Raw genomic sequence first — 18,384 nt, forward strand, 5'->3', positions numbered from 1 at the left:
TGGGCTTTTTGGATTTTACATGCCCTGTACTACGAGATTGGGCATTGGGCTTGGAAGACGACGTTGATGACATTTCATCGTCTATGTCATGACTAGTGGCAGCAGCTTCAGCATTAGGAGGAAGTGGGTCTTGATCTTTTCCTACTTTATCCTCCAAATTTTTGGTCTCTATTATATGTAGCACAAGATACTGCAGAATGTGTGAACTTGGTAATATTGCAGTACCAATGGACTTATACTGCTGGATTGGTTTTGCAAATTTGGTTCTAATTATTATTTTTTTTTTTTTTAAATTATTTTTATTTTTTTTTCTAACTTTTTTTTTATTTTTTAAAAACTTGGGAATAATGGGGAAATAACTATGCCTTTAGAAGCACAGAGCACAGGACACAGCACCACTGGACTGAACAGGACACAGCACAGGACCCAGCAGCACTACTGAACTCAGCAGGACAGAGCACAGGACACAGCACCACTGGACTTTTACTGCTGAATGTGTGAACTTGGTAATATTGCAGTGCCAATGGGCTTATACTGCACGATTGGTTGTGCAAATATTGTTGTAATTACAAAAAAAAATGAAATTAGTTTTTTGTATTTTTTTAAATAACTTTTTTCATTTTTTTAAACACTTGGGAATATTGGGGAAATAAGTATGCCCTTAGAAGCACAGAGCACAGGACACAGCACCACTGGACTGAACAGGACACAGCACAGGACCCAGCAGCACCACTGAACTCAGAAGGACAGAGCTTAGGACACAGCACCACGGGACTGAGCACAGCACAGCACAGAACTGAACAGCACGAGATATAGCAGGACAGAGGACCACCTAACACACCCTCCCTCTACCCTGATCAATGCCCGAGTGAAGATGGCGGCGACTAGCGGGGAATTTATAGGATCCGAGTATCGCGAGATCCGACAACAGGATTATGAGTCAGAGCCTCGGTTTCAGATTTGAATTTGGCGCCAATACCCTGATCTGTCTCGGATCCGACTCGGATCGGCAACGTTCGGATGGGCTCGGATTTCAGAAATCCGAGTGCGCTCATCTCTACTCTTAATTAGGCCTTGTTCTTTATACAGTGAATTTTCACTAGGGTGGAATATGTAACAAAGATGTACAAACTTTTGTGATTATTGATTGATAGAGCTGGTGGCAAGGCTGGAATGCCCACAATGTAAAGAATACAAGAACTGAGAGGGATACAGTGGTGGTGGTGATGATGATGGATGACAATCATCATAACTGACCTTTGCAGTGTTAAAAAAGTATCAAATAAAAGTGTGCACCACTGAAAAGTGAACCTAGCACCAACACTCATAGGACTTGATACCGCTAAGACGGGGACATGGACAGTGTGGGGCCAACCCACAAAAGAAACAACCAGTACCAAACTACTGCAGCCTGGACTGGTCACACGATAACAGGGAAACTTGTATTAGAATTAAAAGTGCCAGCAATACTAAAAATAAACCCTACAAATATGTTGAAAGCGTTTTATTAAAGTCCTTATTCAAAAAGATCCTAATTTTTCTTATTTTTCAGGTGAGTCCAAAAGAAATAAAAATATCCTGTTAAACAACACTGAACTGCTCCTTACAGAGACTGTGACACTATCCACATCTAATCCTATTCAGATCACTTCACTCTGGTATAGATATATAGATCGCTAGAAATCCACTGTGGTTGGTTAGATGCATCTAGACCTCATGTGGTCTCTCATTGCACTTCATTGTATCAGGTTCTTTGATATATTTTATCAATGAATCTTATTGATACAATGAAATGCCACTGAGGATACTTATTAAAATATCTGGAAGGTACAAATTCTCACTAAAACCAAGCAAACAATGAACCATTAGGTTTCTGTCTAGAACATGCTTAACTAAAGCAAATATTTTGGTTAGTTACTGTGGTTTAAGTGCAGATTTGCAATTCTGAGCAGTGTTAGAAAACATCCCTCCTTGGAGGTAACGCACACTGCAAAATTCATTAAGTTTGCACCCATGTGTCTGGATGGTCCATGCTCAGCATTCATGCCTATCCTCCTCTCTCGGGGAATGCCGCTGTAGCCTGAGTAAATGCCTAGGTAAACATCTCTACAATGTGCAAAAGTGTAAACGTCAGAAATTTAACCTCCTACTATTTAGCATCAACTCTTTCAACAAAATATGCTTCCATTTTTGTCCTAAAATATTGTTTGTTTTAGCCATATTTATGGCATAAATTAGTCATGAAGGGATACATATACTGCCTTTATTACTTGTATGAAGCTTTGTATTAAATTACTTTTAGGGTTCCTGGAAATATACTTGTCCACTACAGTACAACATGAAGGCATAAAACAGGTCACCTTAAAGTACAGGACAAAATCTGATGACCACCAGCTCTGAACTAGTGTAAAATGAAGGCTCTTTACGCAATTGAAATGATGGGGTGCACCTCTGCACATAAAGTAACACACCTAAAAATGCACCATCTACACCTTTTAATCTCATTTCCATAACAATGTAACTATCTTTTCTCTACTGTCCCACAAAGCTATATACCTCAAACCTCTGAACACCTCCCATGAGCGTTAGCTCCTCCAAAATCTAGACGCACTTGTGCAGTGCGCAATGCAGGCCCAAAGTTGTGTTTTCACTTCACAGTTAATGTTTTTTTTCTCTTAATAAATGCCCTACATTGTCTTAAACAGTATTTCAATCAAAATATGAAATGACGTTATAGTTTTTCAGAAAGGGTGGCCAGGAGCTGATTATAAAATAGAATTAGATGCGTTACTGCTGATTAAAAATCATTCTGTAAAAATGCATGTAATAAAAGACTGAATTCATTAAAAAATGAAGAACAGGTGTCTTCTTTTAACTTAAAATGACAAAAAGTGTTTTGGAGTTTATACCTGTTTTTTTATTGTATTCACAGGAATGAGCGAGAATTATATAGTGTTTGTGGAACAGCCTCTGAGACTGAATATAATGAAGTTACTGTTCAGCCAAGTACAAGGAAAGTCCTTTTCAGGGAGCATGAGCTGGGAACCCGAGCTGAATACTGTGTTCCACGTGATTAATAAGCACTCAGGAATGGTACATACTTTCAGTTCATGGTTGTCTACAATTGAGAGTTTTATTGGTTGTACAAAATTCATGACCTCCAAATGCACAGGTTCAGAGTTTAGAGTAGGCAGTAACGCTGCGCAAGCCAACCTCAATTGTCACGTCTTTTTGCATAGCATGCAAATTGCGTAGCTGACTTCTAATTGGTCACTGGTGGCTACAGTTAGATGCTACCACTGAACATTTCTACTACTGCTGAAATTTAACTGAGCATTACTGCTAATGATAAATATACAAATACCAGTGTCTGCATTTTATCAAACAATGGCAAAGATTTTATTATAACCACAAAAAACAAACTAAGTCCACTTTCCAATGTGTTCTATTAAAACAGTTTAATACTACAAACACATAATTAATAACAATAGTAATAATATTGCATGATAAATACTTGTTACTTTATATCTAAAATCCACAGTGTTCACTGATAGGATAGTATGCAATAGATGCTGAGACTATTTTAGTACTTCATGTATAAATACATGTGACGAAACGAGTTTGATATCACCTTAGCCAAAAAGGCAGCACTTATCCCTAACATTGCATATCTGTGTGTATCTAGCAAAATGAAAACATGAGGTATTGGTTCATATTTTTAACAATACATTTAAGCTTGTATCCCAGTTTTAAGGGCACCACATTGCATGCAGGTACTACACGGACCTATATGCTTTAAACTCCCATTAAAATGCAGCTAAATCAGATGCACTCACCTCCTCCCAGGTATAGGGCTTACATCTAGCAAGGAAAGGACTGGCTCATGAGCCACACCCAAATGAGCCTTAAATAGGCTTGATGGACAGCTGTGAAGACAACATAAAGTAATATTGTGAAACGAAAACAGAGTAGACAATAACCCTGTGCTCTGTATATTCCATATGATACATCGTACCAACTGCATTGCAATATAAATGCCCATATATGTATGCAAAACAAAAAGACAGTTGTCAGTTGTTGATATTACCTTTACCAGCCTGGCCCTCATTTCTCACAAAATGTGAAGCATAACAACATGTACTTTTTATAGCCCTGTTAATGTTCTCCAGCTTACTAGAGTGCAAATGCAGTGCCTAATTACATGTGTAAGGGGGACATTGTAGCCATGCCTATATAGGAGACTTTTTCACTATATGTTACTCATTGTATAAATGTATATTGTTAATATTACAGTGATGCAGTTATATATTGGTTTTTTAAATTGAAGCCAGGTGGGTTACGGGTAAGGATTGGGTGGGGTCCAGTTCCAAAATACAGGTGAGGGGCAGGGGCGGGCTGGGCGGGGGGTATAGGCCCCCCGGGCCGCTCACTCTAACAGCTTTTTGGGCCGGCCGCCCCCCCTCCCTGTGGATGCCATATTACTTCAATATTACCTGCGGCTGCATCACATAACACGTGATGCGGCCGCGTCACAAATGATGTGCGCCCCCCGGGCTGAAATCTGCTAGCCCGCGCCTGGTGAGGGGGCTGTAGCTGCCTTCATTCTCCCCCTCTATTTCTCTACGGGAAGTCCTGATCAGCTGGAAGCTAGTTCTGGATGAAAAAGCTTATAGGGGGTTAATTTTAGGAGGGACGGAGTGCTATCCTAGATCTGGATGTTTGGAAGGGCAATTATTATTCATTGTCTTCCACAGAACTGGCCCAAACATTGTGGCAGGGACACAGCAGGGGAGCCACTTCAACCTCCTGGTCCAGCACCCACCATTGGTTAAAAAGGGGAGACCCAGGGGTTTGCCCTGATAATTGACAATACTGTGGAAATTTGACCCTGGATATAAGGAGCCACTCCAGGGAGTGGAGGGGGTGTTCATTCTGAAGATTGATTACTGGAAGGTGCAGGGCTGGTTGTTATAATTGGACAAGATAAACCCGGTATCTTCACAGTACATATCCAAATGACAACAACAATTTAATCAATTTGTGAATGAATCGAAATTTCAGAATAATACAATAAATTAAATGTACTATAATTGTCAAATAGCGTGCAGATAGTGTGTTATAGACTGGAGCTGTGGTATTGTGCTACTGTATTCCACACTGATTCACGTTTTAAACAATACAGTACCTTACTCATATGTCCCAGTATTCTACAACCTTTTGTGTCTTGATCAGGGCCGGATTAAGGGAATGAAGGCCCCTGGGCTAAGGGGGCCTCCATTCCCCCTTGAGGGCCCCCCCCCCCGTGATCCGAGCTGCCCGCTCTTTACTGAGGAGATCTCGTGAGAGTGAGACTCACGAGATCTCCTCAGTAAGGAGACTACAGCGCGCCGGAGAAGGACCGCAGTGAAAGTGCTCAGCACTGATCGCGCCGGGGGCGCCCCCGACCGATCAATACTGCTACTGAGCACTTTCAAGGGCCCCCTGGATGCCATAGGCCCCTGGGCTGTAGCCCAGTTAGCCCTATGGTTAATCTGGCCCTGGTCTTGATGTAAGTATCTCCAAGCCTGTATCTCTGTTGATGATTATATCAACAAGGACCACAAGCTCCAAACTGATTTATAAAACTGGAAGTTATATATATGTATATATAGCTATAGTATTACTGCTGCCATATTACTTGGCATATTTAATACTGTTGGAGGTGGTGGCTTCTATAAGTTACTATGATGACAACTGTAGAACTACATGTGCCAGCATACCCATGTCTGCCAGACCATACTGCTGAACTAAAAGCATCAGCATGCCCGCTGGGACCTGTATTGCCAATTTTTTTAATTTAAAATAAATACTCCCCCATTCATTTGTTCACCACTTTATTAATTGCCTAATTCCAAAGGGATCCTTTAATTTTTTCCCCAGTAGATCTAAAGGCAAGAGAAAAATACATATTAACACTGCTGAATGGTTAGTTGTGGCTAGGCCCCACATGGCCAGTGAACTTTATTGTATCAATGTAGTTCATACTTGCCAACTCTCCCGGATTGTCGCATTTTGCGAGAGTCTCCCGGACGAGTGTGGCAATCTCCCTGATAGGAAGGGGGAAAAATTCAGTTTAAACGCCGCGATTCCCCGGAATCGCGGCGTTTAGCCCCGCCCCCGCTGTAAAATGACGCAATTTGCGTCATTCCGTCACGGGGCGGGGCCAAAATGACGCGATTTCGCAGCCCCGCCCCCTGCACGCCCACGTCCCAGCCGGCATCTCCCGGAAAAAGAAAAAGAAATGTTGGCAAGTATGATGTAGTTTAGTGAAAAATATTTCATGAGGCCCAATGAAGATACTGGTTATGCTGCTATGTTATATTTTCTTTGCTTTTATGAGCTGGATTTAAAAACATGATATATTATATGTGTAATGTATATTTGTAGAAACACCCTGTGACTTTCCACACAAAGGCTTTTGCAACCTTTCATCAAATTAATGCTTTTGAGGACCAAGGCTGCATTGTGCTGGACCTCTGCTGCCAGGATGATGGGGAAGCTGTGGGAATGTTCGAGCTGCAAAACCTACGCAAATCTGGACAAGCGCTGAATGAGGTAAAATTGAATATGGTAACCAGAGCTGTGGGTAATATAATGGGACAGTAGTGTTTTCAGTGGGCATTTCACGTCACTTTTTAAACACGTTTTTGTATGGAAGCAGTGTAAGAACGGAAGATAAGTTGTAAAAGTGTTTTCATTGTAAATTGTAGATATTGCAAAGCTTTATTAGCATTAAAACATTTTCAAATGCAAGAACTGTGCAATATTCTTTGTAATCTCTGATTACTTCTCAGAACTGCAATATAGGATTATGATTTATGTTTTCATGTATATGCATATAATTTGCTTAATGAAAGTGTTTGGAGTGGGACTGGTGGTTTGGGGTGTCATTAGCTAGATCTTTCTTTCCCTGTTTGTGTAATTATATAGGTATGCAAAGGCTCACAAAGCTGCACAGCATAGTTTATTGCCATCCAGTCCAGTCCAAACTTCAGTGCCTGATAGAGCCTACATAAAAACTCTGGTCTGTAATATTTGTTACTAATGAATGATATGAAAGTGAATTCAATGTGATATAATTAAATGCATGGAAAAATGTGTTCCCTGCTGTATATTATAAGCATAGAGTCATGGTGCTGGTTACATTTAGTCCTGAGATCACAGGTTGTGAGGGATAAAGCTGAATTTGGTTGGTTGGAGAAGGTAGAATTGTGAGGGTTGAAGCCAAGGTCGATCGGCTGGAGAATGTAGAATTATGAGGGAAGAAGCCGAAATCGATAAACGGGCAAACCAAGGAAAAATTAATTTCCAACTGTGATTGTGCAAAGATTGTGTTGGGGTATCGGGGTTCACCGATACTTCTATCAAGCACCTTCAATGTCAGTCAGATCTTTCTTTGTTTTCAGTCGACTGGTGAACAGAAAATACTCAACACCTGTATGATATAATGCTGAGCAGCTTTATTCTGTTCCAATTTGAGACCACTTCAGCGCTTATTTTTATACATGTAAGTCTAGGGGTATAGATTCTGAACAACCAATTATAAGACAGTAAAATAATGAGAGAAAATCAATTAACAATATATATATTTCAGTTTTACATCAAAGATCAAACAACTCTTTCTTCTTTGTGTGTTATCTCTTTCCAGGCTTTTTGCCAATATCCTTGTGCTGCCCCCATCTTTGAGTCCTTGGGTTTTATCTTATCAAGAACGTTGCTACATGTTCTTGGAATGTTTTCGTTGATGGGAACATGGCGCTGCGTGGCCAACCTTGAATAATTTGTCTTTTTAAACTGAAAATAATATCTGCTTAATTTCTCTTAAAGTCATAGCATAACATATTAGCATCTAAAGCTTAGCACATGATAGATATTAAATCAATAATCATACAATTCCACTCTAACATTCCCCTCTTTGATTAAATATCAACTATTAACCTCTACCTATCAGTCATGGCGATACTCAGCAGAAGACAGTTAGTACCTACATTTAAACATATGGTATCATAAGGACCCCATATGATTAGAACAAGAATTCATTAAGCACATATCTCTGGTACTTTATCACCATAACTTTTCTTTCCCTACTTAATGTTTTATCTCGTTGCATAGAGGGGAATACTTTGCTGATATCTATTTAAAAACTTTCTTGTATTACATTTTAAGTAGCAGTTCCATATAATCATTATAGTTAGTACAAGAAGAATTAGTATCAATGGATGAATCAAGATATTCATTGCTTTCTATATGGAATAAGATTCTTTAACAAATATGTCCCATTAATGAATAGGACATCAATTTTCATTCTGGTTTCTCGATGGTCACTGTCAATCTCTTGTTGCAGACTGTGCAGGTTTTTGGTTTGATTGTTGACCATTGTTCATAATGTTCACTGTTTGTCTCAGACATTAAACTTGTAGAAATTTCTGTGATCATTACTGGTTCTGGAAGCTCATTATTTTTCCTGCAGGAACAACAATCAAGTGTCAGTAATTTCTTAATCAGCCATATAACAATTTTCTCTACCACATATACAATGAGCTGGATTGCCAAACCCTTTGCTACTAATGGCAATATTCCCAATATTCAAAATGAATCATTGCTGACAACTTTGCCAATGAGGTTATGTATTCACAAAGGCATTTTCAAAGTTTATTCTCCTATGAGTGCAAATTGTTGAGCACTCCTTCCCCTTCTGTTTCTCACAGTGACATAGGCAATTTGTCACTTATCTGTCTGTTTCATACTGGGTTAGGGAGGCCTTGACCCCTACTTCAGGCAGAAATATTCTGGTAAGACATATCAATACCATAAGACAGTCATTTCTATTTATCAGAACAAGACTCCCCTGATTTGAAGACTTTCCAGGTGTCTTTTTCCTGTACTTTCACTGCCATGGTAGTCATCAACAGGACTTGATAAGGACCCTTATATCTGGGTTCAAGACGTCTCCTGATGTGCTTTCTTATGACCACCCAGTCACCAGATAGCAGTTTATGGGTACCTGTATCAAAATTAGGGTCTGGAATGAAGGAGAACATTTGACCATGTATTTCAGTTAGTTGTTTCTGTAATAAAGCAACATAGTTCAACAAATCACCACGTACATGCTGTAGTTGCTATGGAAAATAACAGCCTGTTCTGTGTGCTGTGCCAAACAGTATCTCATTTGGTGCTAAACCTGTGTCTCTTCATAAGTGTAGTTCTAATGTTAAACAGAACTATTGGTAAATATTCTAACCAAGTCTTTTTGGTTTCTTGCATCATTTTCTGTAGTTTCAATTTAATGTCACCATTAAGCCTTTCTACCCTCCCACCTGCTGGTGGCCTATAAGGAGTGTGAAAAGCTTGTGATACTCCCAAGTTCTTCATTACATGCTTCATTATCTCTTCTGTAAAGGTTGTACCTCTATCTGATTCAATAACTTCAGGTATGCCATATCTATAGATGACTTCTGAGATTAATTTCTTTGCTGTATTTTTAGCAGTAGCTTTTCCTTCTAACACATACTCGTAGGTACCACATTTAGGAAGTTGTATATAGTCAATCTGAAGTCTCTGAAAGCGATAGAAAGCCTTTTGGGTCTTTACTCTTTGCCCTGGATTGTGTATTCCACATATCCAGCAAGCTGCCACATAGTTTGTGTCCGCACAGTTAAATCCAGGGGCAATCCAATTTTTCCATACCCTATTAGTCATTGCCTCTTTGGAATGATGTACTTGTCCATGTGCAATCTGAGTCATTACTGGGTATAAGGCTCTTGGTAGGCACCATTTATTTTCTTTTGAACATATTCCTTGCTCATCAAGCTGTGCACCTTCTTTTTCCCACTTATTCTTTTCTTCCTTTGTTGCTTGTTTCTGAAAGTCTTTAAAGCTTTGTAGGTCTGAGAATTGAAATTTGTCTGTGTCACCTTCTGTTGAGTCTACAAGAAATGTAGTATTTTTTGTTGGAGGGCTGCCTTCTTTGCTGCCTGATCTGCAAAGTTATTTCCTCTTGCTTCTGGAGTTTGTTCTTTAGTGTGAGCTTGAACCTTTATAATTCCCACTTGTTTAGGGAGTTCCAATGCTCTAAACAGTTCATTAATTAAGTTGGCATGTTTGATGGGTTTTCCATTTGATCCTTGGAAATCTCTGCTTTTCCAAATGGGACCGAAATCATGCGCCACTCCCCAGGCATAACGTGAATCTGTATATACATTGGATTTTTGTCCTTCTGCATATACACAAGCTTTAGTTAGAGCTATCAATTCTGCTTCTTGTGCTGATGCTCCATTAGACAGTGTTCCTGAGTTAAGCACCTCTTCCTCAGTTGTGATGGCATAACCTGTATATGGAACTCCATCCACATAGTATCTAGATCCATCTACATAAAGAGTTAGGGTTGCATCTGAGAGTGGTGTGTCAGTAACATTATGCAAAGCTCAAGTTTCTAATTTCATAAGTTCCAAACAATCATGTGAAAATTTTTGTGTGTGTATTTCTTCAGTTTCTTCTTCAGACGCTTCACTCAGGTCCTCATATCCCCTGTCTGATGATTCATCTTCTTTGCGACTCCCCTTACTCCTCTCTTCTGAATCATCAATGGGGAGCAGGGTTACTGGATTGAGGACTGTGCAATTGGTAATTGTTACATGTGAGGCGCTGAGCAAGGCTACCTGATATTTAGTTAGTCTAGCTGCAGACAAATGTCTTGTTTTTGCTTGATTAAGAATTTCTGTGACTGCATGTGGAACTTGAATAATAAGTGCATGGTCCAAAACCATATCTGCTACCTTTTCTTTCAGTATTGCTGCTGCTACTGCTTGTATACATGATGGAGAACCTCTTATAACTGGATCGAGTTGTGCAGAATAATAGGCCAGAATAATAGGCCAGTGGCCTTTGCTTCGTTCCATGTTTCTGTGTGAGGACTCCTAGAGCATGTCCTGACTGCTCATGGCAGAACAATGTGAAAGGCTTCAGATAGTCTGGTAGTCCAAGTGCTGGTGCAGTAGAGATAGCATGTTTCAGGGCTTGCACTGCATTCTCTATTTCAGTTATATTGAGTGGTTCTGTTCCCTGTTGTTTCCTCAATCATTCATACAGTGGTTGCATAAGAATTGAAGCTGAAGGAATCCACTCTCTACAATATCCGAGGAGTCCCAAAAAGGCTCTGATTTCTTTGACTGTTTTTGGTGTCTTCATGTCTCGTATAACTTTAACTCTTTCAGTTGTAAGATGTCTGGTTCCTGCAGAGATACAATGTCCTAAGAATATTACTTTTTCCTGTACTAGTTGCAACTTGCTTTGTGATATTCTGCAGTCTTGTTCGGCCAGAAAACAAAGTAATGACAGTGTTTCTGCTTTGCATTCTTCTTCAGCTTCCGCAGCCACCATGAGATCATCTACATATTGAATGAGTTGAGTAGTTGGATTGATAGGCCTCCATCCTTGGAGAATTAGTGCCATTGCTTCTGAAAATTCTGATAGGCTTGTGGCTCCTCCTTGAGAGAGTCTTGTCCAACAATATTGGTTTCCATCATGGGTGAAGGCTAGAAGGAATTGACTATCTTCTGTGATTGGGACTGAGAAGAAAACATTTGCCAAGTCAATTACTGAAAACCATTTTGCATTTGGCGGTATCTGATTAAGCAAAGTGTGGGGGTTGGGTACAATGGGAGTGTTGATCAGAAGTCTTTTGTTGACCTCTCTTAGGTCATAAACCATCCAGTATTGCACCCCCTTGTCCAACATCTTGTTTCTTTACTGGGAATAGGGGTGTAGAATAAGGAGAGCGACATTTTCTTAACACCCCTATTTGTAGATATTCTTGTATTTGTTCTGATATCGCTTTGGTTTGAGCTGCAGCAAGTGGGTACTGTTTAATTGAGACAGGATGTGTTCCTGGCTTTAGTGTCAGTTTTACAGGATTTACTTTAAGTGTGCCCACATCGTGTTTTCCTTTGGACCATAACTTGTCTGGTACTATGTTCAGCCAATCTGGTAGATTAACAGTCTTATCCTTGTGACATGTGCTCATCTGCTCTAGCATCTAGATTGCTGCTGTAAGCTCTTCTTGGACTGGAGATGGGAGTTGACTTGTGAGTTTTACTCCAGTTGGGGTGTATTTGATGCTGGCTTGTATCTTTGAAAGTACATCTGCTCCCAACAGATTATAGGGACAAGATGAGGAAGTGAGAAATTGTATTGGTACTTCAATTGTCTCTTCACCTACTAAAAGTGTAACTGGTTTACTTTCTGTTAGTTTTACTTCTTTTCCTGCTAGGCCTGTAGCAGGTAAATCAATTTCTGTTAATAGTTGTTGAGGTACCTCCTGTTTTCTTAATACAGTGTGGCTTGCTCCAGTATCAATTAGACACTCACGTTCTTGACCATTGGGTAATATGATATTCATTAGGCATTTAGTTAAGTCATCTTTCAGAGTTTGGTTATATGTGAGCCGGAGGTACGTTGGAGTGCCAATTTCCTATGCCAGTTGTTGGTCTGTAGCTTGTTGATTTCTTCTTTCCAGCCATTTCTTATGCTTAATGCAATCTCTTTTCATGTGGCCTCTTTGTTTGCAAAAGAAACAAACTCCTTGTTTTTTCATTTCTGCCAGAGTCATATTTCCTTTTTCCTTTATTTATAACTCAGGTGCACCTCTTGTGTCTGTACGAACCTTCCAGTCTTGATTTTCTTGGACCACATGAACGGTTTGGGACTTGTCTTTGACTTTCCTCTGCTTCTCCTTTTCCCGGTCTTCTATACCTTCTAGGACTTGGAGCATGGATTGCATTTCCATTGTTACTACTTCTGGTCTTATAAGGAACAATTGTTGACGATATGTTTCAGAAAGGCCATTGAGAAATCTGGTCTTAAACAGTCTGCGATGTTGGGCATTATCTTGAGTGAAGCCTTCAACTTTGTGTGCTTGAGTAGCTCTGTCACAATCTGGCAAAGCCAGTGCTGGTGCTGAAGTTGCTTTAGCTTAAAATTGGTTAAACATTTGGTTTTGCTCAGTGGAGAGTGTAAATGTCTTACTATCACCCAGAATTACTAATGCAAAAACACAGATAATAGCTCATAAAGTCTTAAATCTTTTTCATTTCCGTACAAATATTGAATTCCCATCAATGCATTACTATACCCACGATACAAAGAAGGACTTGCAGTATACTACTATTATAGCACAGTAAATAATGGCAGTGAATGCGTTTACAACACTGATTGACTCAAAATTGTTATGAGGATAAAAATAAAAACCTTTTGCTTTCTGCACATACAGAAAAACCATCTGGTTCATGCATTTGCTATGCGAATAGCACATAAACTCTAATATCTCTTTCCAAAACAAGGTAATCATTACTCAGCAGAGTCTACGGTTTTTAAATTCTTGATTAGTTTCTACTTATGTTTGTTGTAGCTGTGGATCAAAACATTGCAAACTTCTATTCATTGGAAGTTGGATAAATTCAATCTGGATTGAAAGGGTGCTTTGTAGCTGGAGAGCTTCTGTGAAGAAAAAAACTTTTGCATAGAGATTAACATTTATTCACTAGGAATTACAGTAACTGTTATTAATTCACATTGAACAGCTGCTAATACGACACTTGTTTAAAAGTTTCTCTTTGTAGCTTAACTGTGACGCTATGCGTTCCATGCAATGAAAAACTGATTTCCTCAAAGGGGCAGTCCCTAATCTCACAAACAGGGAATGTCAAAGTGACGAGACCTGGGCGAGTGTTCAAAGCCACTCCTTTCTCATCATCTCTTTGTAAACCAAATATTCACACATATTTCCAGATTCTGTGATTTCCATGTTTAAAGTACAAATATTTATTCACAATTCTCGCTCACAGGCGACATTTTATCTCGTAACATTTCTTTATGGGCATAACAAACCCTCCTTATTTCTGAGAACATTCATCAGCGCCATTTTCACACAGATAAAAACAGCTTGTAATATATATCTTCATGTAAAGCTCACTCCCACAATTCTCAACTTCATTAAAGAGAAAGCTATTTTTCTCAAATTTCAGAAACAAAATTATTTTGTTCAAATACAGAAACGGCTTGTTGGACCCCAGCCAACTTGTCCGTCCACTGAATCGTGTAATGACGGACCAAAACATTTCAACACTTGTTATGCATCTCTTTAAAAGCTTAGAATTAAGCAGGCAGGCATTATATTATTTACAAAAATGTACAACTTCTTTAACCTTGAAACATGTCTTTTGTAAAAAAAAACAAAAAACAGACAAGACAGACAAACACAGATCTCCCTCACACGAAGTAAGACGGAGACAAAACTCACATACAGAGAAAGAAAAATCAGCCGATACCTTCCAGCCTACTGCTGTGGAACTACAAGTCCCAGCATTAGACTAAATACAAGTTAGCCTCAACATGTCATTATCACTCAGCACTCCAGACATATTTTATCAGCATTACATACATTGTCAGATAACAAAAAACAGAGTGCTTCTTATCTCAACACACTGAAATCTTTTACACAGAATAAGGGAGGGGCACATCTCACTCATTCAGCTGCGCAGGATCAAACATACATTTAGCATATCCACACATTGACCTGATCTTCATAGCCAAGCCTTTTTATCCATTCTTTATTATTCAAATAAAACCCATACCATTTCTGTAAGTCTAATGTCCCTTCTGGGGGAAATCCTGCTCTCTTGAGTACTTTATGAATTCTTTTAAGAGCTTTACTACCTTCTCTCTTTTTCATTATATCCATAGGCTTGCCTATAGTAGGCATCTTACTGTTCTGTGCCCCCATTTACTGGGTTACTGGTCACAGTACTGTCAGTATCTGGGATACAATGTCTTATAAGTGGAATAAGGTAATACAATTTTCCCCTTTGTACAGACTATAAGTATCTTTAATCCTTTACCTCCTAGTCTGCCCTAGGAACACCAGATGTAAGGTTTATTGGCTGTAGATTAAAAGGCTGGCATTTATGGCTGATCCGATTCTTCCCCTCAAGTCAGTGTATGGACATATAGGTTTATAATCTGGTAACATATGATTTTGTGGCCAGTATGTAGTATTTCTTCATTCAAATGCACCCTAACGTAAAATATAGTTCTTTTTCATTACTTACAAAACCGTAATATGCATTTGTAGTTGTAACACCCTTTAGTCTAGGTCCCTTGCAACCTGAATATTTTCTCAGAACAATGCAGCAGGTACAATTCTTACATTCAACTCTCTTATTATCTTCTAACTCAAATTGTCTACATCCATCATAATCTACAGTATCCATACATTTATCATTTCATTATCCTTTCCTCTGACTGAACATTGGGTTCATGAAATACCCTCTAATCACCTCAACTGACTTTCCTTAGATATACAAAGAAATACTGAACAGAGTAAGATGGTAGAAATCTACACTTTGTCTTACTCACCGGATTTAGTTCAGCAGTTCTCTGGACATCAATGGAGTGTGGCGTCAGGTGTGGAGATATTGGAGCATCCCGGATCTAGCCCCCAGAAATGTTGGGGTATCGGGGTTCACCGATACTTCTATCAAGCACCTTCAATGTCAGTCAGATCTTTCTTTGTTTTCAGTCGACTGGTGAACAGAAAATACTCAACACCTGTATGATATAATGCTGAGCAGCTTTATTCTGTTCCAATTTGAGACCACTTCAGCGCTTATTTTTATACATGTAAGTCTAGGGGTATAGATTCTGAACAACCAATTATAAGACAGTAAAATAATGAGAGAAAATCAATTAACAATATATATATTTCAGTTTTACATCAAAGATCAAACAACTCTTTCTTCTTTGTGTGTTATCTCTTTCCAGGCTTTTTGCCAATATCCTTGTGCTGCCCCCATCTTTGAGTCCTTGGGTTTTATCTTATCAAGAACGTTGCTACATGTTCTTGGAATGTTTTCGTTGATGGGAACATGGCGCTGCGTGGCCAACCTTGAATAATTTGTCTTTTTAAACTGAAAATAATATCTGCTTAATTTCTCTTAAAGTCATAGCATAACATATTAGCATCTAAAGCTTAGCACATGATAGATATTAAATCAATAATCATACAATTCCACTCTAACAATTGCTAGGAGTGAGGGTCTTAAAGGCTGCATACATGTTTGGTGTTTTAGTTCTGAATTTAGCAAAGTGCTGGTTACAGTAAGTGAAAAGGAATGTGCAGTTGTAGGTGTTGATGGTGCACTGACACCTGTGGTCTATAGCTGGTATTCTAAGGGATCCTCACATGTAAAATATTACATTTGCAAGAACTGTGAGCCTCATTTAGAGTTGGATGCAAATTCATTTGCATAGTGTAAAATACTAATTTCACTACTGTGCATGTGCACAAAAATGATTTATGCTTGCATCTGTATGCAGAGTCAGTCAATACTTGTGTATATGGCTCTTTACGCTTATTGGGTGGATCAGGGGAGACAAGGGGCATGCTACTGTAGGCCAAGGAACGTAAGTCGTGATCAAGTAAATGCCATCGATATATAGACCTGGATGCAGACACAGATACGCCTGTCAGGAAATGTATCTGCTGCGAGTGCTCTAACCCTGGTGTAAGTTACAAACTTATAATGATGACTATCAGCTGAGACAGTGTCCAAATCAGCATACTATGTAGAATGTGTCTTTTTCGGGCACAATTTATGCCTGCTTTTTGGATGGAAATGGCGCCCAGGTCTACATGAGGCCCTGTATATACAAGGTGTTTAAGAATTTGTTGTGACAAACTGTTTTGCTCTGCAGATCTACAAACAGGTGTCAAAGGCTTATCCACGGAGGTTTGTTCTCCCTCTAGACATCAAAGCCAAAGAAGATGCTGTCACCCAACCTCTAAACTATACAACTGCTACTGCTGCTAAGAAAGCTGATGGGAAGGTAAGCAAATCATTTTATAGAAATCATACTTTTTATAAGAAAGATAACAGCAAACATACTTTTGATACATTGTATTAAATTAAATAGGTAAAAATGCAAATCCACCTAGATAATGTGCAAAACACTAAATCCACAATAGAAATTTGCAAGAAGCATCTCTGCTGGATAAAAACACATTGAAGGTCATTTATGAAGCAGAAAAAGCTGAGACACTGTGTAAAATCCCCTTTTATGTGCTATGTGCCTCAATTTGCACAGGTGGGGCAGGCAGGGGAAGCAGTTTGCTCTGGTTGACTTAGGGAGTTTGATTATTTCTTGAGTAGTGATACTAAAACAAGATTTCATTTTGCAGAGCTAGATTACAGAAATTAGATGAAGGATGTAGAGGGTGCACTTTTAGGGGCACTCCTTGCACTGCAGAAAGGTGCACAGACCCCAGCTGTGAGAAGCACATTCCTAGGCACACTTTATACCCAAGTTTCAAAAACACAAAAGTGCCACATGTAATAAGGGAAGTCCTGAAGTCTGCTCACTCTCATGAATAGTTCAAACTTTAAGCCATTAATGAGTTTGCACCAAGCAGTATATTAGGTTGCAGGTGGAAAGTTTAATGAAAGAGATGTTTTTTCTCCCACCCTGCACACAGGCAGGACTGGATAATCCATATGAATTGCAGATGTATGATTGATTTTAGTTATGAAATCAATATGATCTGCTGCCACCTGTTAGCAAATTTGGTCTTATGTTATATGATTGAAATAGTATATTCCTGAAAATTACACTGCCTATATCAGTCATAGAAAATGAATACATTTATATGCATGATAATAAAATGGTATGTCTTTAATCCAGGTATGGTGCTCGCATGAAAACCTCCATGACCACACATTGGACTTATGTGGGTTAGAATTTCCACAAATAAATTACGCAAAATACAACACAAAGAAATATCGTTTCTTATATGGATGTGGGTTCCAGCACCTGGTTGGTGATTCTTTGCTTAAAGTGGATGTGGAGACAAAGAAAGCAAAGGTAAAGAGACAAGCTTTCATAACACAGCTTCTACATCTTATTTAGGTTTGAACTCAGTTTTTAATACCAATAGTTAAAAAGGTTGGTTGTTGAAAACATATCAGGGGGTAAATGTATCAAGCTGTGATTTTTTTCAAATTGCTCAAGATCACTGGCGATTTTATGCGCAAAGTCGCCATATGTATTAATCTGCGATTTTGGCATTCCAAAATCCGATCTCCTGCGTTGTTTATCAATTTTAAAACACCTGCCAGCGGTTTAGTCAAACTCGTCAGAGATTCAACAGAAGTTCGTCCGACATTCAAGAGAAACAGAAGCTCGATCGAGATTCATCAGAAACTGAAGCTTGACCGAGATTCAACAGAAACAGAACTCGCCTGAGATTCAACAAACAGAAACTCGGCAGATATTTAACCTAAAAAAACCCCATGC

At 39.1% G+C, this 18,384-nt stretch overlaps 1 protein-coding gene and 1 long non-coding RNA gene across 4 annotated transcripts in view; one reads left to right on the top strand and one right to left on the bottom strand.

The window, feature by feature from the left end:
- The window catches only part of LOC142107597 (carotenoid-cleaving dioxygenase, mitochondrial-like), a 53,614-nt gene that overhangs the window by 27,602 nt on the left and 7,628 nt on the right, over window positions 1–18,384 (top strand). For all 3 annotated transcript variants that reach the window (XM_075191115.1, XM_075191117.1, XM_075191114.1), the window contains exons 7-10: window positions 2,933–3,093; window positions 6,427–6,594; window positions 16,789–16,920; window positions 17,773–17,952. In XM_075191115.1, the coding sequence (XP_075047216.1) occupies window positions 2,933–3,093; window positions 6,427–6,594; window positions 16,789–16,920; window positions 17,773–17,952 (641 nt within the window). The remainder of the gene's footprint in view (window positions 1–2,932; window positions 3,094–6,426; window positions 6,595–16,788; window positions 16,921–17,772; window positions 17,953–18,384) is intronic.
- LOC142107598 (uncharacterized) lies at window positions 7,480–13,867 on the bottom strand. The gene is made up of 2 exons (XR_012679984.1): window positions 13,430–13,867; window positions 7,480–9,061 (listed from the first exon to the last, which is right to left on the bottom strand). It is a non-coding gene; the product is annotated as an uncharacterized LOC142107598 (long non-coding RNA).

This window comes from Mixophyes fleayi, chromosome 11, assembly GCF_038048845.1.
Source record: "Mixophyes fleayi isolate aMixFle1 chromosome 11, aMixFle1.hap1, whole genome shotgun sequence".
NCBI lineage: Eukaryota > Metazoa > Chordata > Amphibia > Anura > Limnodynastidae > Mixophyes > Mixophyes fleayi.